General features: G+C 36.4%; 1 protein-coding gene across 3 annotated transcripts in view; it reads left to right on the forward strand.

Moving 5' to 3' along the window:
- The window catches only part of PIGN (phosphatidylinositol glycan anchor biosynthesis class N), a 226,101-nt gene that overhangs the window by 186,364 nt on the left and 13,200 nt on the right, over positions 1 to 26,537 (forward strand). For 2 of the 3 annotated variants that reach the window (XM_069100249.1, XM_069100251.1), the window contains 7 exons: positions 5,734 to 5,833; positions 7,906 to 7,992; positions 11,294 to 11,349; positions 11,974 to 12,049; positions 14,629 to 14,702; positions 20,177 to 20,219; positions 22,140 to 22,192. In XM_069100249.1, coding sequence (XP_068956350.1) covers positions 5,734 to 5,833; positions 7,906 to 7,992; positions 11,294 to 11,349; positions 11,974 to 12,049; positions 14,629 to 14,702; positions 20,177 to 20,219; positions 22,140 to 22,192 — 489 coding nt within the window. The remainder of the gene's footprint in view (positions 1 to 5,733; positions 5,834 to 7,905; positions 7,993 to 11,293; positions 11,350 to 11,973; positions 12,050 to 14,628; positions 14,703 to 20,176; positions 20,220 to 22,139; positions 22,193 to 26,537) is intronic. The other variant, XM_069100250.1, reaches the window with a different exon arrangement.

The raw sequence follows: 26,537 nt of genomic DNA on the forward strand, positions 1-26,537 counted from the left end.
TCAAATTTGGCCTCAGACATTTACTAGATGTGTGATCCTGGGCAAGTTATATAACCTCCATTTGCCTTAATCTGCTGGAAAAGGAAATGGCAAACCACTCCAGCATCTTTGCCAAGAAAACCCCACAGACTGTATGGGTGTGCTGTGGTCCACGGGGTCACAAAGACTTGGACAGGACTGAATAACAGCGAAGGTCTGTCCCTTCTCTAAATCTGTGTTCCTTTGATCTTTGTTAGGTCTGGGGGGATTTGTCTTATTTCCAGATTGCCCCCAGTTCAGATGACCCTGGGAAGCTGGCATTTCTAGGACTTAGGGACACTTTTAAAATCATTTATTTATTTTAGCAAGCCTGTGATTCTGTTTCAGCTCAAGATCAGTTGGGTAATTACAGGCTCATTTCAAAGCAAATACTAGTATCTAAGGTGTTTAAGGGAGGAGACAAGGTCAAGACTAAGCTAAAAATCTTTAAACCAACTCTGGCTATATTTTGCATGTCAGGACCAGGGCCTAGCTTCAAAACCAGACTTGTCTACATAGGAGTATAAATCATGCCTTGACATTTGCCTGCAATTATGCTGCATGACTGCCTTCCCCTGCTTGCCCAAGCCACACTTCACTTCAGTCCCCCACCTTCTTCTCACCCACAAGTACCTTCCCTCTTGCGCCTCTTCATTTGTGTTACCTCTGTCCTTACTCCTGGAAAAAGTATGTCACCCCTGTGCCTCCACTTACTCTCCTTGATTCTAAACCAAAATGACTGTCCTTGTCACCATTCCCCCATATGTGTTATTCCCTCCATTAGAATTCAAACTCCTGCTGGGCAAAGACTTTTTTGTATTCCCAGCCTTGTTGTTGTTCAGTCATTTTCAGTTGTGTCTGACTCTTTGTAACCCCATTTTGGGTTTTCTTGGTGAAGGTACTAGAGTGGTTTGCCATTTCCTTCTCCAGCTCATTTGACAGATGAGGAAACTAAGGCAAACAGGCTTAAGTGACTTCCCCAGGGTCCCTTAGCTAGTAAGTTTCTGAGGCAGGATTTGAATTCAGGAAGTTGAATTTCCAAGCCTGGCTCTCTATCCACTGTCCCTCCAGCTTCCCATTCCCAGCAACTGGTGCTTAGTAAATACGTTTTTTCATTCATTCAGTAGACCATTATATACCCAAACATATGCTGGCCAAAAACCAGATGGATTTGAGGAAACAAATAGTGAGTTCTGTGGACAGGCCCAACAATGTGCTCAGACTAGCTAAGTAACTCAGGAATGGATAAGTAACCATTTGAACCATCACAATCACAAGCAGCAGATTTAGAGGAGGCTGCAGTGATTTCAAAAACATAAACAAATGGAGGATGGACGAGCACCCCCTCCTCACCCCACAGTGATCACTCTGGCACTTCTCCTCAAGCTGCCATCTGAGTCTCCCTGCTGTGCGGGGGACTTGTTACCGTGAAATAAATGACGTGACTCAGTTTCAATCCAACAAGCATTTGTTAAGCTTTTACTACTGGCTAGGCATTGGTGATATAAAGACAATGAAAAGCGGTCCTTATGAAGTTTGCATTCCACAGGAGCAGTGTGGTAACTTTAACTCCAATTTTTAAATTTTCACTTATTTTCTGCTGCAATTATAGTTCATTACAATGAGAGTTACAATTTCAGTTATAATCCTTAATGAATTTTAAATTATTTCTCTAATCCTAATTTTTAAATTTTCACTTATTTTCTGGCTACAGTTATATTCAATTAAAATGAGTTACAATTTCAGTTATAATCCTTAATGAAATTTAAATTATTTGTTTTACAAAAATTTGACTTACCTGTAAATTTTTAGAATCCACATCTATTTTATAAAGTAAGGTACAACCAGATGGTTTAGTGTCAACCATTTCCGACTGCCTGGGAAGGCTGGTTTGAATTATTTTTTAATGGGGACTTATAGAACAGTTAAAATGAAAGCAGTTTTATTGTTTTATAGTACACATATACATAATTTAGAATAAAACTTTATCCTAAATCCAAAGTTATCACACAGAGGTCCTATTTCCTTGCATTAATGAAAAGCTGAGAGTCACTTTTAATTAGCATATTAATCCTTCTTCCTAAATAGATGTGCTTAAAAGCATTCTCTTCTCTTCTTATGAAATTTTTTTTGTTATGCATTTGCCCACCAAATTCTTTTCAAAGTTGCTATAGAAAATGTCTCCAGTGGACTGGCCAAATTTCATAAAAATCTAATTAGTGAGATCCAAATAAGTGAGGTCTTATTGTGTGTATATGTATTATGTTTATGTATACATTGAGTGTGCGTTTGTATATATGTTCATTCATAACATAAACATTGTTATATAACATGTGTGTATTTATATAATGTGTGTGCATCTACATATAAGTGTATATCTGTATTATATACTATGTCTATATTATTGTGTGTTATATCCATGTATATTGTATATCTGTGCATGTGCATAGATTACATATATTATCTAATATATCATATGTGTATATATATGTGGATATGTGTGGATATTATCTAATATACAATGTGTGTATAGGAATATATTATATATGATATGTATGTCTATAATATATGATTTGTATATGCATACATAACTGTTTGTATGTGTGTACGTGTATAGCAGCAGCCACCCCAGCATCCCCAGGATTGGCTGCCAACACAGGTTCTTAGATCTGTCTTTCTAAAAGAAAGTAACTCAAGGTGGGTTAACAATCTTGCTTTAATCAGTCAAACATATCATTTACCTAGTTCAAGGGGAAAGTCAGCACCACGAACTTCAGAGAATACAAACAGATTAAAAACAGAAGTTACAAGAAGACAGAGAAACATTTTGGCAGACAGGCTTCCAACTGTCTGACCACTACCTCCATACCTAGTCAGTTACAAGAGAAGGAAGCATCAACATCTGGGTTTTCAAAGCCGGGGGGCTTCACAACTGCTCAGAGTCTCGTCTGGTCAAATCACACAACACTTCTCAAAGTGAGCCCCAAAATAAAACCTCACATCAGGGTATATATGGCCTTCTCCTGGCTCAGAGAATGTCACAACCCCCTTGACCCACTGCCCAATCAGGAAGCAACAAGGTGTGGGCATTCCTGAAAACCAAGCCTCCTGCCACAGGCTCCAGGTGACCACATTCAGCCTATTAGGGGGCAGAGAATATTTTCAAATCAAGGAAGATTCTCAGAGTCACTTAAGCCTATCAAAGGGCACAGGGGCAGGAAAGATCTTAGATTCCCATTCCCATAACAACATGGTACATATACCGCGCACATGTTGTATAATATAGAATATGTGTGCATATACACTGTGTATATGTACATGTGTGTATATAGCATGTATATATGTGTGCATGTATCATGAGTATGGAGTATATTATATTTCTATGTGTATTATGTGTATGTATAAATGTTACGTATATTGTATACATTATCTAACATCTAATATGTATGTGTATAAGTGTATATTATTACATAATATATGCATGTGTCTATACATATTTATCCATAACAATATATGCACCACATGTATATAAGCACATATACACAAATGTATATATAACACACATGTATACGTGTGTTGTATGTGTATGAGTGTGTATTTATATGTGCATGCATTATCTAATGTATTATGTGTATTGTGTATATTACATATAATATGTGTTATTGAATATGTAATGTATGTTGGTATATATTCTATGTTATACATAAGTATGTATTTATGTATATTCATCTTATGTAATGTATATATGTATATACTATATGTGTATATATTATCTGATATTCCATGTGTATTGTATAGGTGTGTGTGTGTGTTTACACACATACTGAGCCTATATATGATAATTTACTTTAAAAAATATAGAGCTCTGCACTTGGACTCAGGAGACCTGGGGCCAAACCTGATAGCTGTGTGATCTTGGGCAGGTCACTTAACCTTTGTTTTCCTCACTAGTAAATTTAATGACAATTGCATTACATCACAAAGTTGTGAGGAAAGCAACTTTAGCCATATTAAAGTGCTTTATGAGGTAACTCTAGGGCAGCCTAGCATAAAGGAGGGAGCTTTGGCTTTCTGCTCAGAGGCTCTCAGTTCTGAGTACCTGTATGACTAAGCAGGTTACAGCCTCTGGGCCCTGGCTTCCTCATCTGTAAATGAGGGGGTTGGACTAGATGATCTCTTAAGTCCCTTCCAGCCCTAAATATATGATCCTGTGATTGAAATAATTATTTGTAGACTGACTTATATTTATGTTTCTAGCAACAAAAATAGTGCAGTTTTCAGGCGTCAGTGTAAAAGTTTAAAAGTCATTGGCCCCATCTGCTTAAAACTTGCCTTTTTGATTCTGTTAATCGGTAAACAAATATTTATCCCAAAATGTGATGAGTCCTAAGATTGATACAAATTAATATGATGTAGTCCCTGCTTGCCCAGAAGGAGCAAAGAGAGCTCAAGTGTTGGTGCTCTGGGATAGCACAATCAAAATCGAAGTCAAATCAAAGCAGGTGGGGGTATAATGGGAAGCTTTCAAGGATTGTATATCTCTATATTAAGTGCTGCTTCTTAATGGGAAGGGTCTCTGGCTTCCCACACAACCTCACGCGTTGTGGGTCTGCACAGTTTTGAGAAGGTCTGGCTTTCAAAATATTTGGAGCTCTGTTAACAGAGTGTATTTGAGCTCTTGCCTCCACGAATCCTGTGAGACACAAAGCAGACATACATCCCGGAGACGGGACAGAGTTCAAAACCTTCTTAAGACTCTTACTATCTAATGCATATATCTCATGTAAGGATGGAGGTCTTGAGCTTAGGATTGAACCAGGGTGCTAATGTTGCCAACACAAAATTTATAGTCCTATTGGGTAAATAAGACATACACGCATGAAATAATTAGTAAATAAAATAATAATTAATATGAAGTAAGTCCTAAATTATGTGGTACAAACAGTAAGTGTAAAAAGTGCTTAGAGAAAAAAAAGATATGACTGTGGGTGGGCATTGTTAGGGATACCTCCTGAGAAGAGATCAGATTTGAGCAGAGCCTTAAAGAAATAGATATCCCAAATCCATTCCACCAAATAATTGTCGTTCATTTTCTCCAACATAAATATTTATAAACAAGCTTAGACTTGTTTGTTTGTTTCTTTTTAATTTTGTGAGGTTTGTAGCATTTCACTTTTTGGAAACATTTGGGGAGTAAGGAAAAGGATATTTTTTAACTTCCTATTCCTTTAAATATATTCATAGTATCATAGATTTAGAATTGGGGAGTACGTTGGAGATCATATAGCCCAATCCCTTCTTTTTACAGATAAAGAAACTGAGGCCCAGAAAGGTTAAGTGATTGCCCAGCATCACACAGCTTAGTAAGTAACAGAGCCAGGTCCTTTCACTTCTTTCCACAGCCTCGTGCCCCACCTTCACACCCACCCCCTACTCTACACACTAATTGTGTTAACTATGAGCAGGTTATTCTTTCTCTCAATTTCCTTCTCTATAAAATGAATGTAATGACTTGTCTTAACCAAAGTCAGAGAAAACCATAAAGCATCATGTAAATGTGAGGTAGTAATAATAATAATAATGTACAGTTTTCGGACAAATATTTAGTGCTGTTTGCTTTCATTTTAAAAGTGGTATCAGTATAGGTTTGATTAATTGATATGCATGGTATTTAGATTAGCTTTATATGTATGGTTTTGTTTTTTCCTGGTGTAGGTATGAAGCTTTCTTTCCCTTCGTGTTGTCATGCTTAATGTTAGTTTGGATACATGTGGAACAAGAAACACAACAGTCGGGTGTTTCATGTACACAAAAGGTAACATCTCAGGACGGTTCTTCTGTACATGAGAATTATTATAAAAGTCACATTTATTCTCTTCTCTTTGAAATTTTCAGTGTCATTGTATTAAAGTTTTTATTACTTAACATTTTAGAGTTTATTGTAAATTACCTTCTGATTAAATAGAAGTCATTAATCAAATTAATAGCTTTTGTCAAATTTTTTTAAACAACCAGTGTGTAAAGAGATTTGTCAGCCCTCTCAAATGAGAGTGGGCTTATTGTTCCGCAGGTAGTATGGAGTTACAAGTGTTTCTAGCAGTCAACTGCATAAAATCAATGATGCAAAGTAAAAAACAGTATGGCTGAGAAAAACAGACAAGAAGTGTCCTTATCTTATTTCCCCCTTTTCCTCATCCCTTTTATTTTTCTGTTTCCAGTCTGAAAAACCATCTCATTGTCACTTACAGATCTATGAATTTGACCCTAAATGACTTGTAACTTCACTATCTTACTCTTATTTTCCTAACCATCTCATTTCAAAATGTTTTCTCCATTACATCAGTGCCTAAGGGTCCTGTCTCAGATGGTTTCTCTAATACAATACACTTATACTTGTTCAAGCCATTCCACCATCTAAGGACATTTTGTCAAGCTGAGCTAGATAGGTGGAATTATATCCTAACCTTCTTCTTTTCTTAGAAATGTTACTTATAATTACATAGAATCAGTACAAAGAAATACAAAATTTTTACCAAGGCCCCTTGAAGGAAATGCTGCTGTAAAATTCTTTCAATCAATTCTACTGCCTGAGATAACAAGGATTAACATGGCTTATTGGGGAAGAAGAAAAAGGAGAAAATAAAACAGGAGAATTCATTGTAGTTGATTTGTGTGATGACTCTTTTTAAATTTCATGTTGACAGCTTAGAAACTTTAAGTGAAAGGATGGTTTTTGTGTGGATTAAGCAAAGGTTCAGAGATTCTCCTTAACCTTTATATCATTTGACCTTCTATTGTTCTAATTAATTTTAAACATTTATTTAGCACCTAGGAACCAGGTACTTTTTTATGTGTTGGAGATAGACAAACAAGTCCTTGCTCAGAAGGGTTTACAGTCCCATCTTATAAACAGTTTCCAAAATAATATTTTATATCTTTTAAAACTGTGGTACAAATAGAATGATATTATATTATTATCCAATCAACAGGTATGCCTACTGTGTGCCAAGTACTATGCTAGGCAGTGGAAATCCCAAAACAAAATGGTCTCTGCTCTCAAGGAGCCTACATTCTGTTGGGAGATAGCACGTACATAACAGTGCATACATGATAGATACAAAATGAAAACAAGCACATATTTGTTTTTCAGGGGAGGTAAGAAGTTTCAGATTCAACTTCATTGTTGATAAATGTAACCTTACTTTTCCTGGAATTAATAGGAAAAAAACATATCAAGAGCTTTATTTTTAAAATAACATGGGGGAAAATTATTTAAATTTATGCCTTATCTTTGACTTCCGATTGCTACTGCCAGGCAAAGTAGTAAACAGTGAACCTGCTGCAGAGGAATTTAATACCTTTGTAATTCTTACCAATGAAAGAACATTCACTGCCCTCTTAACTGGGAGAGTGTAATGTTTGTATAAGCAGGGTGGTTGTTTATTGACAGTAAAAGAGAAACTGAGAAATATTTCACTATACAATATTTTTTTTGAATCCATCTTTCATCTGGACTTAAATGGAAATTTTTGTCCATGTAAATTCATCTTGTGATAAACGGTTCTTTAGAGAAATGAGTCTAAAGTGAAGGAAGCTAGGAGACTAAGCAAAACACAGATTCTTTCTATTCTGTACACAAAGCACTAGAATACCACTGGGTTCAGTATAACATTGGCAATATACAATGCCTTTCTGGCAGATTTTATTAAAGTATAATTAAGCTAGAAAAAGATTTATCACTGAAGTTTCAGTATGGTTTACCATTCTAGCTAGTGTAAATAGGAATGGAATAATTCTTTATTCACTTCCCTATAAATTTACCATTTATTTTTCAGGTAAACCAAAAGGGTATCATATATTGATTTCTTTTTCTTACTGTTTTCATAGCTCACCAGTATCCATTTTGCCTATAATACAGATATAACTCAGTTCCGGCAACTTCACCTGGATGACATTCGTAGGTCCTTCTTCTTTGTATCCTTTGTTATAATTCTTGTTTTAAAGAGTCATGACATCAAATTAAACAGTCATTTTACTTTATTGGTAGAATATTACATTTTTTTAGTATAGTCAGTTTTACAAATCTCTAGATATTTTTGGAAGGACTATTTTTTTTATGTCTCTCATTTGGCTTCTTTTTTGACAGTTGTCTTTCCAGTTGGGACCTTGTCTTGAATTATTTGGTTGATTAGCAGAGATTTTGAGATTTGCCCATCTGGAGCTCCCCACTCATTAGTGTCATATAGTGCTATTTTTTAATATCTTTTAATTTTCTGTTAATTCTTAACTATCATTTGGTGGTAGCCTTGGGAAAGAAAAATCAGATGCTCATCTAATATTCAAAGCAATCGTACCACTTTGCTGAGTTGGAAGACTTTAGAAACAGCAAGCAGTTTATAATTTCCCCTGTTCTAAAACCCCTGGGTCCAAAACCTTAACCTACCTAAAAAAAGAGGCAGACTTAAATAACTATGACCCCCTGTTTTATTATATGATACCATAAGAATTAATTTGGCCAAATCTTGTAAATTTTTCTTATGCCTTTGGCATCTCTAATTTTACAATTACTCATCTCCAGATAATAACCAATATAATCTATAGAAAAGCCAGATGGTTAGCCATAAGCACATGGAACTAGTAGGAAGAATGACAATTGTTAGTTACTGTCCAGGAAGTAAATTGGAAGAAGAGTTTGCAAATGCTTTTTCCCTCTATTCCCCTTGAGGTCTCAGGGTGAGCATCCTGACTGTTCTCCTTTAAATATATCTTCTAGGCAAGTACAGAATTTGATTTTTGATATTTTTAATATTTCATGTTATATGAACTGATATTTTAGAATTGGAGAGTTTTTAGAACTGGAAAAGATTTTAAACCGAAGAGTTCTAAACTTTTTAATGTCATGGATCTGTTTTGTACTCTGGTGAAGCCCACACATTCCCCTTCACAGAAGAATGTTTTGTGGTCTACATTCAAAATGGAAAGAAATACAAAATTTCAATTAGATTTAAGTAAAAATAAATGTGTATTTTTATCCCTATCCAAGTAGTTCACCGATCTGAAATCTCTCCATGGACCCCAGGTTAAGAACCTCTGCCTTAGTGGTTATCTGTTCCACTGCCTAATGACTCCATTTTAATCAATCAAGCATTTAAACAAGCATTTACTGAACACTTCCTGTATATATCAGACACTGTGCCGTGAACTGAGAATACAAAGAAAATACAAAAATAATCTACTAATCATGGCTGCACAGGAAGCTCCAGATCAGGAAGACGGATCTCAGATAAAATACATACAATCCAGTACGGGCCCATACACAAAGCCTTTCAAGTGGGGTAGATGTTCCCAAAGTCTGCATTTTCTTGGCACAGCATCTGAAAACTACTAATGTCACATTACAGTAAGACTCTAAGGGGAGCCATTAGAATTAAGAGGGTTTGGAAAATGCTTCCAGTAGAGGATGGAATTTTAGTTGGGACTTGAAGGAAGCCATGAGATAGAGATGAAGAGGGGGAGTACCCCAGGCGTGTGGGACGCTCAGAAAGAATGCCCAGAGCTGAGAAATGCAGTGTCTTATTTGTGAAATGGCCAGGAGACCAGTGTCACTGGGTTCAAGTACTTGACAGGAACTAAGGTGAAAGAAGGGCAGGAAGGGGATTGTTTTGGGACTTTGAATGCCCAAAAGAGCATTTTGTATTTGATCCTGGAAGTGATAGGGAGCTTCTCGAGTTTATTGAGTAGGGGTATGACGTAACTGAACCTGATTATATATGAGAGTTAAGGAAAAGTAAAAAATACAAAGTAACAGTAAGATTTTGAACATGAGAAACTCAGTGAATTTTTTGTCCTAGCGTAAAGTGATACTTTTTTTTTTTTAAATAGCAGATTTAAGGAAAATTAGTTCAGTTTGAGACATTTTGAGTTTCAGGAACATCCAGTGTAACCTCCAGGTAAGAACATCCTATAATCAGTTGCAGATAACAGGTCTTTAAGTAGTTGTGTGGAGATCTTCTACAAACCCCTTAATTTGAGAGAAAACTCAACCTCAGAAAGTTTCATTATTCCCATTAAAACTCATCTGGTTAGTGGTAGAAAATGTATTAGAACCCAGGTCTCTGGTTTCCTAGTCTAGGACCTCTTCTTCTACACAGAAAAGTCAAGATTGACCTGTGCTTGACTCTCAACTCTGATATTTGATAATTTAAGAGGCATTTGCTATTATTAACCCCATTTTACAGATGAGGAAGTGCCTTGCCCAGGGTTACAAAGCTAGGAACCAGTTAATGCAGCATTAAAGCTCAGTCTCCCTGGTTCCAGGTCCATCCCTCTGTCTACTCCTTCAATCTGCCCTTCAAATTATCAAATGGAAGCAACGGGACTTTCTGAGCTTAAATTTTTTCTCTAATTAAGGGATTTGTAGAAGATCCAGTGAGGTCAGATATGTCAGAGTACTTTGTGTACTCCGAGAGAAGTGACTTTCAGATAAGATTAATATGGCATGTTTCCTACTTTATGATCCTTCTTTGTGATCGTGGCTTCTTTTTCTAAATGCCTAGAAAATGTCCCTGTAATGTTACATCCTAGAATTCTAACAGGCATTGTGGTATGGTGAATAGAGGGGCTAACCTCAGAGTCAGGAGCACCTGCAGTAAAATGAGAGGAGGAGGAGGAGGAGGAGATAAGAGGAGAAAGGTAGGAGAGGGCCATGTCACAGATGTTCTTGAATGCTGCATTTAGAAGTTTGACCTTTATTTACTAGGGAGTAGGGAGTCGATGAAAAGTTTTAGGAAAGGGGGTTTTAACCTTGCTTTTATCATACATACCTTTGGCAGTATGGTGGAGTCTATGGACAATAGGCCCCTTCATGGTTTTAATGTTTTTAAACGCACAAAGTAAAATAAACAAGATTACAAAGAAAACCAATTTTATTGGAATAAGATTTTCAATTTTTTTTTAAACAAGTTCATAGAACTCCAGTCAAGAATATCTCTTTTAAGAGGAACTCATGCTTGTGAATAAAATGATCCTGCATTATATTGGATGGGGAAAGATACTAAAAGTGATACCACTTGCCAGAAGGTTACTGCAGTAAAGGTGGCAAAGAGGGCCTGTACTTTGAAAAGTGTTAGTGGAAATGAAAAGGAATTGGATGTGATGAAAGATGGTATGAAATAGGATGCAGAGGAAAGAGTCTAACATAACCCTAAGGTTTTGAAGATGGGATACCGGTGGTTTCATTCCTGACTTATCTGATCCTTTCCTTAGCTCTGTCCAGGTTTTCTTCATAGTAACAGCCTTTTTTGGGACTGGAAACATAGCTTCTATTAACAGGTAATCTTTTGTACTCTTTCTACAGACATAACTACAAAATGATATGATTATACTAAAAGGCATTATAACTAGTTGGCGAAATTTTTGTTTAATATAGCAAATGCAAAGCCATATATGAAAGTGCTATCTTAATTTTGTGCAATAACTTCTCAAAAAAAGAAGAAACCTAAGGTTTTTGAAGCCAGCCTCTACTACCTACATAAATTTATAATGTTGTCCTGACAAATATTGCTTCTTAACAATGTCAAAAATACCCCACAATAACAGTTTGACCTATCATCTATTAATAACATTAATATCATAAAACTAACAGCCTCCTATAACATTAAATATACCATATTTTAAAGGGGTAGGGAGAGAGCAGATTGGAGGAGGGGATATCATGTGGGACTGCTATTTTGGGGCGGTGGATAGGGGAAAAACAGGGAGAAAATTTGTAACTCAAAATCTGGCGGAAATGAATGATATAAATCAGAAGTTTATAAAGCATTTGAAAAAAATATACCATGTTTAAAAAAGATTTAACATTTGGTGAGTTCACTTAAATGCACTTTAATGAATACTTCATTTAAAAATATACCGTACCTTTCAATAATCCTTTTTTTCTTCTTGATGTTTCCTCAGCTTTGATCCTTCTTCTGTATATTGCTTCCTGACTGTGTTTAGCCCCTTTATGATGGGATCCTTGATGATGTGGAAGGTTAGTGATTATACTTGCTAATGCCATTCTTTCAGGGACCCAGTAATATATCTTAGTCCAAGTTCATGTCTTTTTTGAGAACATGTACAAAAAATGATCTGATTTATGTCCTCTTTTGTGAAATCACAGACATTTAGTTATCCTTGGGAAGAAGATTAGAACTTGGTACACTAGACTGGTTCTCTCTGTGATGGGGGTAGCTCTTCACTCCATTACAAGTCCATTGGACTAAGAGGGTTCAGATTGGCATAGGGAATATTTGTAGAGGCAACAGAAACTTACTAGGAAGCTTTATAATTGTCCTACTCTTAGAGATTTTACACAACTCCAGTTCCAAAGCATGTCCCAGTGATGAGTTACAAGTCAGAGAAGACCTGGTTGCCCCCCAATAGAGCTGTGCATCTCTAAGAAACCTTTTCTGGGAATGTTTAATCAAAATTCTAGGAACTTGATGAAAGTCATTAAGAGTTTATAAGTGAATCTGCTTAAAGAGCTGTCCACAGCTGCAGGACCTCTAGTCTGGAGGAGTTTGTATTGACTTAAAGATTTTCTTTTGTGATTCATTTATCTGATGGGTCTTTTACAATTTACAGAATACTTTTTTGTATTGATAACCTTTCTTTTCAGTGTAACCACTAATTTCTTTTTTTCAAATTAGGTCCCCCAGAACTGCAAGATTTACTTGTAAAACTGATTGACACCTAATTATTTGTTGAGTTCTGACCCTGAGTACCATATTTACAGAGGGTGTCTTCTCCCAATCTGCCTAAAAATTTACTTTTGTTCTCTTATTAATACTATATAATAAATTTCAAAAAGATGTTCCACATCTTTCTCACAGTGCTGTCTCTACTATATCGTAAAAATCTTGAAACAGTTTTCTTAACTCCCTATTGATTTCATTAAGAAAACCTTGATTGTTTTTTCACTTCCATATTCTACTTAAAAATAAATAAGTCTTGGAAAAGACTATTAGCAACTTTTAAAAATTATAATGGCCAACACAATAACTTTCAAACTCATATGCAATTAAATTTATTTCAAAAAACATTAAGGTTCCTCCTAATATTTAAGCATTATGCTAACAGTTAAAGATAGAACAAAATGTATATAACCCCTCAAGAAACTTGGAGTAAAAGGGAGCAGGGGTAAAGGGGAAATACAACAGGGGCACATATAAGTCTATATAAAACAATTTGATGAGAAAGGGAACACTTAACAATTGGAAGAAGGGGTAGAATCAGCAAAGACTTCACATGAGAGATGGTACTTAAGTTAAGCCAAGTGGGGAGAACCCTCCATGCTTGGGGAATGGCCGGTGCAAAGACAGAGAGGTGAGAGGTGCATGGATTGTTGCGATCAGGGAACATCTACTAAAAGTAACTCCTGGGCAGCTAGGGAGTACAAGTAGATAGAGCTCTGGACGTAGAGTCAGGAAGACTTGAGTTCAAGTGTGGCCGCAGATACTTAATAGCTGTGTGACCCTGTGAAGGTCAGTTAGCCTCTATTTCAGTTTCCTCATCTGTAATATGGAGTTAATAATATCTACCTCCTCATAGGGTTCTTGTGAGGATAAAATGAGATAATGTTTGTAAAGTGCTATATAAATGCTAGCTGTTATTGTTATTGTTGCTTGTTTTTCAACAGCAACATAATTAGGAAAATACTATTTGTTAACTTGCTTTGGGAAATGTTGGTTCCATAAGAACTTAATTTTCCTTTTGTGATAATCTTATTTTTTAAAGTATTTATCCTTATGAATAGTGCTAGTAATAGCTATGTAATCTTAGAAGCCTTTTCTCATCTTTGTCTTTCCATTAACTTTTATATTATCAACTCTATATTTGGGAATAATCAGTAAGGAGCTGTTTAAACAAAGCTTTGTAAGATAACATAAAAATATCAAACAAAAGAAATCGGTAAAGTATCCTGCCCAATTTGTTTGATTTGCCTTGTTAATCCCTTCCCATTGTTGGCATTCTTTCCCTTTCCCATCCATTCAACCTGGAAGTTCTTGAATGTACTGTGGTGTACATGAATAATTTTCTTCTTGATGGCATAATTCAAACATTTGCATTAGTGAATTCAACTGAGCAAAGATTTTTTAATAGGCTTTTATTAGAAATGTGTGATGATGCTTTTATCTTTCATGCTGCATATAAGTGACAAATGAAGATTTTTTTTATCGGTGTAGTCAACATATTGTAAGTCATTTCAAATGGGTTTTCACCTACTTCTTCTATGGAAGCATTTGATTATTCTATTGTTGTCTGTACTGTGGTACATTGCATAGAATAATTGAGTTTTTTTTTTTTTATAAAAAGTTCACATAAGCAGAAATGGTATTTGTTTTTGCTTTTTGGAGGGGGGAAGGCAGAACAATTGGGGTTAAATGACTTGCCCATGGTCACACGACTAGTAAGTGTTAAGGGTCTGAGGCTAGATTTGAACTCAGGTCCTCCTGACTCCAGGGCAGGAGCTCTATTCACTACACTACGTAGCCACCCCCAAATGATAGTTGTTTTGAACTATTTCACAAATCCTTCAAAGATGCATGGTCTCCTTTGTGTTTTAAACAGATTTTAATTCCTTTTGTTCTTGTGATGTGTGCTTTTGAAGCGATTCAATTAACAACACAACTCTCATCAAAAAGGTAAAGTAATTGTTGCAAAACATTTTTGGTCATTTTTACTGGTTGGGAATGAAGGATTTTTGGGGTGCTTCATGTGATTGTTAGTGCAGTCATATAAAATAGATCAGCTACAAAAATTCAAGATTTTCTTTCATTCAGTCAGGGTTCACTTTGTCAATAAAGGAAATAAGTTGTTTGGAGCCATTTTTCAGACATGTGCTTTCATAGTTGTAGTATCATGCATGTAGTAAAGAGCTACTCTGAACAGTACAATAATAAATAAACACTGACCCGGCCTCAGACACTTATTAGCAGTGTACTCTCAGAAAAGTCACTTACCTTCTGCCTGCCTTAGTTTTCTCATCTATAAAATGGAAATAGCACTAGCACCTAGTTCCCAGGGATGTTAGGATAAAAAACTAGCAAATTCAGTTATCCAGAATGACTGACTCCTACATGGATTCTAGAGTTTTGTGATTTTTAAAGAACTCTTTTCATTTGAATTATCACTTAAGTATATATTAAGTAAAATGAACTGGAAGAACTACATTAGCACTGTTTCATTTTTCATACCTTGAAATTCACTTTTCTAGCTGCAAATAATCCACATATCCTCTCAGTCTTCATTTCCATGCATTTGGCAGATAGGGTTAGAAGCATTCTTGTAAAACTTTGGGGATTTTTTTTTTGGAAAAGTCACTTTTAAACAATCAAAGACTCTGGAGGAAAAGTTGTCAACAGAGCTGTTTGCCTTCCACTAGCAAAATGGTCTCATTGGCATAGAGTTGATCAACCTTCTTGAAAGACACTTAAGAAAAATCAAAGCATCTTAATAGAGTTTTGTTTTTCTTGAATCAGGATCCTGCATATCCTAAACTGAAAGAGAGAAGTAATATTAGCATAAATTTACATGTTCTTCTTGATGAGGTTAAACTAGACCAGAGATCTGGATGTCGTTATTATGCATGTACCATAATTTTTAAAAATTGCTTTCTCTCATTATTTAAAAATATCAAGTCTCATTACCAGTCAAATCAAAGATATTTATGTGTTTTTGCAGAATATTTGTGTTTGAAGTTGCATTTTTAATGAATGCTCAGGCCTTGTCCAAAGCAATGCTACAGTCCTATCAGCTAGTCACTTAAATGCAATAAAACACCAAGGAATGACATGCCGTTTTCTCTCTCTATAATTGGGTTAGGTGAGAGAGATGGAATTTGCAGTGGTTTTAGTAAAGAGAGGAAGGTGACTTATGTAATAAGTTGAAAACTGATTTAAGTGTAGTAGCCTTTTGAGGATACCTCCCTAACTGGAATTCACAGATTGAGTCCACAGAGGATGACAGCTGTGTTCAAGATGCTTTGGAGGTCTGTCGTCTTAAAACTATAGCTCATAAACCCTTACCTAGTCTGTGTTCAACCAGGGGATACGATCAGCCCAAAGCAAAGGCATTTACTAAAATGGCTTGGTCAGAACAGTAGCAACAAAACATTTCCCCTGTAAATCTGGGGTATACTTCCCCATTTATACCTACTGTGTCAGGGTGAAGAATGGATACCTGTGGAGTTCATGGGTAGAGAGCCATATGCATTGGGAGCCCGTGCAACCAAGGTGTGTTTGACTAGGAGCAGCTCGCACTTCTGATAGTACAGAGTTTTGATTGATTATTGATACTACAGAGAATTGATGCTCTTTTGCTGCTCCTGTTGATCTTGGTCTCATAGTCTCTATTAGATACTGTTACACTGCTTTGCTGTAGGCACCACCACCTCCAGCTTCTGGCTCTGCTGAAATAGTGCCCTATGGTACAGTTTTTCCAGAAAGGGCCAGAAATCAGCAGAAGTCTCCTTGGTAATGCTGAAAATCTCCTTTCTTCAACAACTTTATTTGGTTCTGTACTTCAATACCCTAGAAGGCTGGGTTCATTTGCTTTTAAATACCAGTATGTATATCAAGACAAGACCATAATCTTTGAAAATTTTGGTCCTTTACAAACTACAAAAGGGTGACTCTTAATGGACTTTTTGTAAAGGAAGGGACTGTGCCTCACATCCTTACATGTTGATTGCTTTATATAAATTAAACTTCTGTAAAAATGCACAGGCTGCGAGTTGAAAGTGGCCTCAAAGGTCTTTGAGTCTAACCCATACATGAGCAAGAATTCTTTCTACCACTGATCCAAGTAACCAACTAGAAAAGAAACCTACTGCCTCCTTATATAATCTATTCTACATTTAAACGATCTAATTATTAGACAGATGTTCCTTACATTGAGCCAAAATTTACATCTCTAGCTTCCAGCCACTTTCTCTCTAGAGTAGGACAGAGCAAGTCTAGTCCCTCTTCTGTATTTGAGCTGTTTAAATATTGATGGCATCTTTCATGTCCCTCCAAGGCTTCTTTTCCTCATTCTAAACATCCCTAGTTTTCAACCATCCACATATGGCATGATCTGGAGACCCTTTACCATCCAAGTTGTCTATCTGCATATTCTCCTGCTCAATGCCCTTCTTAATATATGGCATCTAGAAGTTAACATACATGTTCTGACTAGGGCAGAGTCCAGAGATATTATCATCTTCTGTGCACTAAGCTATAAGCTTCTTACTTCAACCTGATTTACAATCATTGGCCTCAAAGGGACCTTCCAACTTTACATAAGAAATTTAAAGCTCCTATGGTGAACCTAAGATCACTTTAGCATTTTGAATGCCAAATGTTCCTGTTGGCTCTTACTGAGTTTGTAGTCCACTAAAATTCCCAGATCTTTTCCAGGTAAACTATCTAGTAACATCTCTCCTACCTCATACTTGGCAAGTTGATTTTTTAAAGCATAAAAGACTGGTCATTTATTCATTTGTAAAGCCAACTGCATCAATATTGATGTGGACTGATTTTTTCCAGTAGCATATTCATTCCTTATTGTACAAAGATCTTACATTAAAGGACCATCAGTTAAGTTGAAATTTATAGATGGTCTAAAAAGTGTGAGCCTTAGTGCCCTCTGCCCTCTTTCCTGCCATTCTACTATCATCTGTGGTACCATCATCATTGTGGAAGTGGAAGGGAACCAAAGACGACTGAGGAACAATTTTGTTTTGTTTTATTTCATTGATTGCAACACCAAAGGCATCTATCATCCAATAGTCAATAAATTGCATTTTTATACAAAACTGAACTCTTCCTCAGCCAACTAACAGACAATTGCTGAGAGCCTGACTGAAACCTTTCTAGCCACAATAGAATATGCCAGAGAATATTCTTTTGGCGTTCAGGAAACTGCATATCACCAACAACACACCATGATACTATCATGGGGAATTGGAGCAGAAGTTTAATTACTTCAAAATTGTAGATTCAATGAGGAAATGGGAAAAAGTCACCAAACTGCCTTAGCCAACAAACGTTTGATATCTTTGACAAGCTGATAAGCATGGTATCCAAGAACAGTTCCAGTTTGAAGACTGTTCATTTGCAAATATTATGGATGAAAATGACAAAATAATATGAGCACTAGTGCTCTACCAAGTTGAGAAAATTTAGAGTACTAGTCACTAGGGATGCAGATGCACAATCAAGAATGCCTGCCTTCAGAGGGCAGCTAGGTGGTACAGTGGATAAAATGCCAGGCCTGGAATCAAGAAGACTCATCTTTAAATCTGGCTTCAGATACTTACTAACAGTGTAACCCTGAACAAGTCATTTTACCCTGTTTGCCTCAATTTCCTCATCTGTAAATTAGCTGGAGAAGAAAATGACAAACCACTCCAGTTTCTTTGCCAAGATTTGGGGTCCCAAAGACTCAAGTGGACTGAACAACAACAAAGCCTGCCTTCAAAGAGTTTACATTATGTTGGGGGGGGGGAAGAGTGAACTGCATATACACAAAGAAGAGAAGGACTGGTATCTGGGGGCTAGGAAGTGGAGAGGATCAGGAGTGGCATTATGTAGGAAGTAGTACTTATGTAAGCTGGGAAGTGGATTGCCACATGTAAGACAACAGATGGGACCATTTGGCTGGACAATAGATTGTATAAAGTAGAGTAATGTTTAGTAAATTTGAATACATAGGCAAGATCTGGATTGGGAAGTATTTTGAATAGTAAACAGAGGAATTTGTAGCTAAAGTCAGCCCACCAATTTTCTCTATAATTATATGTTTCTTGCATGGGCATTGAGGAATGATAGTGAGTTGGATCTAAAATTGAATTTGAGGTTGAGTTTTGCTTGGATCACCTTTGGGGAATTTCACAGTGCTTTCATTGATCCCACACTGCTCTCTGCTGCAGAAACTCATCTCCTTAACACTCATATTCTCCTGGTGATGATATATGACTCTGAACCATTGATCAGAACAATCTCAGAAGAAGCAGAATTATAAGTAACCCAAAAGGCAATGAAAATACATAATGGGAGTAAGTAGTTTGCAGGCTATTACCAGCAATGGCTCATAAGTGTCATAAGAGACATCATCCAGGGCTTACATAACTGGAAAAGGAGTTGGGTGCATCATACATCAGGAAGAAAAGACAATAGATAGACAGTTCAGGTACTAAATTAGCATCCCAAAGACAGTAAGTCTTGAGTAAGTCTTGCCTTGGGTAGCTCCTCTGTGGTAGATTACAGAAGGAGAATTGCATAGGATGGGCTGCAACTTATACCAATGGATGGAATAACCCAGTCTCAACTCAGAAAGTCTTGATAGTATATGAGAGATGATTTTTTCCCATTTCATCTTAAACTGGTCTTATTTTCTTTTACAGGGAAAATTTTCTGTGCATGTTACATGTATCTGTTATGTGCCATGTTTCTTACCTGTCCATGCCTAAATTAATTTAAACTTGTCAGTCACAATAGATTGGAACTCTTTTTATATATTTTATTCCTTTTTTTTTGGAGGGGGGAAGGTAGGGCAATTGAGGTTAAGTGACTTGCCCAATGTCACAAAGCTAGTAAGTGTTAAGTGTCTGAGGTCGAATTTGAACTCAGGTCCTCCTGACTCCAGGGCTGGTGCTCTACTCACTGCGCTACCTAGCTGCCCTGGGATTATTTTTGTAATACTGATATTGAGCAGATAGTATTCATATCTTTTGTTTAAGTTTGTTACTGTATCAAGCTCAATTTGACCAGTGAGATGGCTGACTACATGTAATAAGGAAACACTTTAAAGTAAGACTTGACTTTAATTTATAATTCCTGTGATACCTATGGCTTCAGAAATGATTTTTCTTGGTTGTACATTACAAATTATGTTCCCGCTGTGCCACTGAAGTCAGTACTGAGAATTTTTAATAAAAATCTCCCACACCAATCTATCACTCTTGATTTAGTCACCAGGTCATAAAGTATAATGAACTCTTGAAAGTAGCATTTTTCAAGGAAAAAAGTTTACAGAATGTTAGATTGTTTCATCACTTGGATTCTAGATTTGAATAAAACTTGGTAAATGTGTATCTGTCATTAAATTCATATAATACTCCTTTATTCTGTTACAGCCTTTTCCTCGTTGTCCTTGTTATTTCAGACATCATGGCACTGGTAAGGAACTATTGGATGTTCAGGTTGCACAAAATTTAAAAACTGAATGCTGACTTAATCTAATCACAGGAAATATGAATACGTTGTAGAATATAAAGTCCTGACATATTACATTAGTGTTAGCACAATTCATACATAAAAATTACTTTTCATACCACTCATATAATGAGTCCACTTAAGTTTCCAGGTCATATTACTTGAGTTTCGGTACTTTTAAACTAATATTCCCTAATGTAAAGTTTTTCATATATAGTCTTTGACATGCAGTTAACAGAAATTAACTTTAAATACATTAAGTAAGAAAGTTTTTCTTATGGTTTCTTCTCATTAAAAAAACCAAGAAGTTAAACTTCTTGTGCAATGAGACCCTATGACTTACATATACTAGGTTCTCAATAAGTATTTGTTGAATGACTTAATTAATGTTAGAATCCTTGCAGTAAATTTGTCCTTTATCAGGGATATTTACCCAGCCTTTGTGTATTTTATATATGTGATAAGAAAGAAAGACATATTTTTAAAAGACTTTGGTGTACAAGCTGTTTGGACCAGAAAATTACCATTGAATGTTAAAAATGTCACAGTTGCCATATCTAAAAAAATTTTTTCATAATGGTATGTAGTGATGTATAAGATATCTGTATATGCAGAATTATATATAGAAAATATAACTGAAATGTATTTAGAAATATCAGCTCTTTGGCTATTTTTTATTCATACATTAAAAATAAAAGATAAATAAAATTCAGTTTACAACTAAATGGACAAATAAGTTTGGCAGTGTAAGGGAATTTCTATTTTCACTTAATATTTTTACAGAAAAAGGCATGTTGCTGTTTTTGGCTAGGAAAACAATCTGCAAATTTATGTTTATTTTTGCAAGAGAAGGATACAGTGGCATTGCTTTCTTAAAAACCTGATTACACCAAGCATAACACTTAGAAGACTGAGTTTTCGATTCAGGAAAAATCTACCAAGCACCTACTATGTGCAAGGCATTTGGAATAAAAGAGATGAATCCCTAATCTCACGTATTCTACTTTCTCTATCCTCCCACCTGATAGAAGAATTAAAGTAAAATACTCTAAATGACAGCCTTTTCAGAAGTATTTTTCATGAAGACTAATAAAAATGAATAGACTACTGTTTCATATTTTCCAATATAATAATGAAATCTAAGTTGTCAATTTCCTTAATTCTGCTTTATATCATTCTTATAGATTTCTTTGAAAAAATTGAGAATGCATGAAGCAATGTCATTTCAAATACTAATGAGCATTTTAAATCAGTTTTTATTTAGCTACAGACAGCAATCTTATGCTGCCCTTTCCAGACAAGTAATCCTCTAATTTGATCTGTCATTGCTAGGAAATAGAGAGCTCATGCCTGCAAGTGGGAAGTGTTTCTGTATGATTTCAATTTTACAGCAGTCGTCATTCTTTTGATTTAATAGAGACCTTTAAATCAATTATCTTCTCAAGAACATTGAGTGATGCCCAGTGGTCCAAAAAATATATTTTAATAGTATTTTTACATTATTAAGTATCTATCTGGTATTTTAATAAACAAAAGTGAGCCAGCTGCTGACATTCTTAACTGGCAGGATAGAGCTTATTTTCCCAGATATTTTCAGTAACTTTCAGAGTTTGACTTATTGGGACTACCTAGTTCTTTTTCATTTCTAGCTATTTATGAATGCCATTTTTGTGTCATCTTTCAATGGTGATTCTTTTTCTAGTTTTCCTGAATGATTGTTCAAATAAACATTTCAAAAAAGGTCTTGACCTTGTTATCCCTGAAGAATGAGAATTCTGGATAGAGAAAAACAACTAAAACTTTGCATTTAGTCTGTTTCTTTGTGCCACATTCATAAAACAAGTAATTTTCTGTGGGGGGGGTTTTTTTGTTTGTTTTTAATAGCATTTTTTCTTCCTGGTCAAAGATTATGGAAGCTGGCTTGATATTGGAACAAGGTATGGTATATACTCTAATGGCTCTATATTCAATGTGAATTCAATGTGAATATCCCTTTCAACAATGCAAATTTCAATCCATCCATGTCTGCTTGTCCTATCCACTTGTTATCAGTGTCCCACCATAAATTCATCACAGAGGACTCAGCCAACACGCTCAAGGCCTTCTGAAGTCACATATATCAAGAGGATGTCAATAGAGCACATAAGCTATCCAATTCCTCATTCTCACTATATAACCAGCCTATCTTATTTAATCACATATTTCTCCAATGACATTCTTTGCAATGTTGTGTAAAGAATGAATATTTACATAAAATAATGCAGTATAGAAATCTAGGGAAGGATTCTGGCCTGTGAGGCATGTTTTTCTTTTAAAGCAATAGGGGTTAAGTAACTTGCTCAAGGTTACACGGCCAGTTATTTCTGGGTGTGGTGCTAAGTATCTGAGCCCGGATTTGATCCAGGCCATCCGGACACTGGAGCCGGTGCTCTTACTCGCTGAGCCACCTGGCCACCTCTTGTGAGGCATGTTTTAATGGAAGATTTCTAGCTGGTCATGGACATGAATTGTAAAGATGGACAGAGATATGGATGGATAGAGGTCCAGATCATTTGAAGAAATACCCACATTGATGAAATCACAAGAATGTTGCAATAACGCAGAAGCACTTTACCACTTTGTTATGAGCTGTGGTTGAAAGGAATGGTAGCGTTTACCTTGATAAGGGAGGAACTTCTATCTTCAGATAATGGAAGGGGTGTCCTGAAGAGATAGAAGCAGTTTGTCTACAGAGTAAGGATAGGATCCGGGTTTATGGCTCAATAGAAAGCACTTCCTAGGAAAGGGAATGAACCAAACATGAAATGGATCACCGTCTTGTTGGAGAGCATAAAGTGTACTTTGTGTATAAATATTCAAGCAGCTGCTTGATGGCCACTCCTTTGTTGTGTTCTAGAAGGAATTCCCAAGTAGTGTAAGAAGTCAGAATGGAATCTCAGAGTTGACAGGGACCTTATTAGTCATGTGGGCCAATTCCCTCTAGAACCCACACAGTGAATAATCTACCTTTATTACAGAAAATCTACAGATCTTTCCTAGGCTTTTCCATTTCTATATGAACCCATTCCCAGAGATGCTTCCAAATTCCCTCTTTTAAAATCAGTTCATCGAATCACTTGTCCAGTGAGTATTTACAAAGCACCTACTGTGTATTGGCCCCTGCGCTAAACTATGGGAGTATAAATACAAAGAAGAAAAGACAGCCCTAGCCCTTAAGATGCTTACAGTCTAATGAGGGAAGACAGCATGCAAAAGGGAGCTGAAAAAAGGAATGGGGGTGGGTGGGGTTGGAGTTGGGGAGTTGACCTAGATGGGGTTGCCAGGAAGGTTGTGAGCCCTCTATAGAGGAAGGCTTTGGGGAGAGTTTAGTGCTCTGCCTTCCAGAGGAGAGAGAGGCAATTGAGGGTGAGTGGAGAAGGTGCAGAGTATCCAAACCTGAGTCATCACAAATGTGTCGAGGGTAGTATGTGCAGAGCATTCTACTTAGGGCTGGGTCAGGGCAGACTTTAGGTAAGATGGTCCTTTCCTTCCCAGGTTTATACTCTGGGCAGAGGTGTCAAAGACTTGCTGAACCAGATTAAAATGACATTGGGAAATATTTGACAAAATAAATGAAAACACAATAAGACAAAGCTAACATCACATTTTAAAAACTGTCAGTATGCAGCCATAAAGATCTTTGTGTAGGGATTAGTGGCCCCATTTCTATTTGTGTTTGACACATCCACTCTAGTGTAGGATTAATACAATAGAGTGCTACAGCTTTGGAGGAGAAAACAGCCATTACAGCCTTCCAAGGTCCCTCCTAACACTAAGATTTTGTGGTTGTAATTTTGCTTTTAGTTTCTTTTCTCAGTCATTATTCATACATGAAAATTTCTGGCAAGCGGAGATGTTTCCAGGCATTGCAGTAGTAGTTGCTTATATCATTAAACATATTGGCTGAGTTCCCTTAATGTGGACCAGGTTCCTTTGAATTGTGGGCACTGCAGTGACTTTCTCTTGTGGCGTGTTGTATCTCTCAAAACTTAGTTGTTCTGTGAATGTTTAATTCACAACACTAGAATGTTGTCCTTTTGTCCTCGCTGCTTCTTTCTTTTGTAAATATTCATAGAATAATAACCCATCCTAGATTTTTATCTGTAAAAGGAGAAGGCACTGTTGTTTCCTTATAGTCCAACTCTCAAAACCATACATTGCTACTGGAAAAGGTATAGCTTTGCTGGCAAGGTCACATCTCTGTTTTGTATATGCTGTACAGATTTCCCATAGCTTCAGGTACAGAGTAGGAAGGTATATAAATACTTTTAGCTTAACAATGAAGAACTCTCACCCACTTGTGTGCTGGAAAAAGCTCTGCCAGAACAAAATACTCTGCCAGTATTAAATTTTTATTGTGAATATTTACAGCTCGAAAAGCTACAAATCAGGGATTGATTTATTCTTCTGTTGATTGTCTGGACTTTAGAAAGTGATGGAGAAATGCTAATAATGCAGATCAAACTTGAAAATATTTTGTACCTACTTTCCCACCCCTGGAGAGCCAGTTGTTAAACATTTTCCAGCACACTCCCAGTTTTACCCAGGTAAATAGGCAGAAGGTGCTGTGATTCTTTCCTGATCTTCATTTACATCTTGACTAGATGCTTTTGGTACTCTTCTGATCTCTTTGTGCTACTCTATTCTACTATGTCCTACTTTATTGTTCCTATGATGACCATAGGCCATCTGAGAAGATTTTAATATCAGCACTGAATGACTTTACCTGTCACATCTAGTTCTAGACTTGGAGCCAGGAAGTCCTGGATTCAAATGCCAGTTCTGACACTTATTAGTTATGTGACCATGAAAAGGTCACTTAATCTCTCTTAGTCTCAGTTTCATCATCTGCTTCCCAGGTTGGTTGTGAGGTTCACATGAGATAATGGATGCAAAGTGCTTTGCAAGCTTCAAAGTGCCAAATAAATTGTTATTGTTATTACTTTGCAAAGGGCTAGTTTCCAAATTTCATCAAAGTTATTTCAGTTTTCATTGAAATTATGTGCAAATAGACTAATGTGAAATGCAAAATGTATGTTGAAAGAGGAAATTTAATACTGATCAATGTAAATTCTTACCCTTTTTTAATCAACTGTTTAAATGAGACTAGACAAAACTTCACATGAAAGAATGTAAAGCAGTAGTGAATTGCAAGTGAGTGTGCCAGTGGTGTGATTTAGCAGTAACTGGATTCAGGCTATATTAATAGATACATAGGGTCTAGAGTAGAACAAGGCAAATGATTGTCCTGCTGTCTGTACTCTGCTCCACTCAGATCATGTCAGAAGTACTGTGCTTAGATCTCACTGCCAAATTTTATCAAAGATGTTAACAAGATGGTGGAGGGAGACCAAATAGGAGAATGGAAACTGTTTCAGATGGAAAATTAGTTGAAGGAAATGGAGAGTTTTTAACCTGGAAAAGAATTTGAGAGCACATGATTCTTCGAAGTATTTGAAGGGTTATCCTATGGAAGAAGAATTTATCTTCTTCTGCTTGGACCCATAAGGCAGAGCCCTGGGTAGAAGTTTGCAGAGAGACATATTTAATCTCAATGCAAGGAAACTTTTCTCAACAATTAATTAGTGTTATCCCCAAGTGAAAGGGATTGCTTCAGGAAGTGGTGGAGTTCTTCATTTGGAAATCACATCTTCTCAGGGATGTTATAAAATAGATTCTTGTCCAAGTATAAGTTGGAATGGATGACCCTTTTCTTTCTTTTTTTTTTTTAAAGCAATCAGGGTTAAGTAACTTGCTCAAGGTTACACAGCCAGGCATTTCTGGGTGGGTGCTAAGTGTCTGAGCCCGGATTCGATCCCAGGTCATCCTGACTCTGAGGCCGGTGTTCTTACTCGCTGTACTACCTGGCTGCCCCGGATGACCCTTTTCAACTCGAGTTAGATGGTTTACTTAAGAGCCTTAGTATATTGAAGTTCTTGAAGCAATTTTTTAGTAATAATTAATAAAAATATACATCAGGGAGGGTAGGTGGCACAGTGAGTAAGAGCGCCGACCCTGGAGTCAGGAGAATGCAGGATCAGTTCTGGCCTCAGATACTTAACACCCCCCCCACACACACACACACACAAAACTGGCCATGTAACCTTGGGCAAGTTACTTAACCCCAATTGCTTTAAAAAATAAAAATAAAAATATACATCCCAGTGAAATTATATTGGACTAAAAACCAGTTCCATGTTTGTTGGTTTTATGCTCTTTTTTTCTATTCATTCATTCTATTCA

This window comes from Petaurus breviceps, unplaced genomic scaffold (assembly GCF_028583685.1).
Source record: "Petaurus breviceps papuanus isolate PSGF00001 unplaced genomic scaffold, PetGlider_PUasm1.0 38, whole genome shotgun sequence".
In the NCBI taxonomy this organism is placed as follows: Eukaryota; Metazoa; Chordata; class Mammalia; order Diprotodontia; family Petauridae; genus Petaurus; species Petaurus breviceps.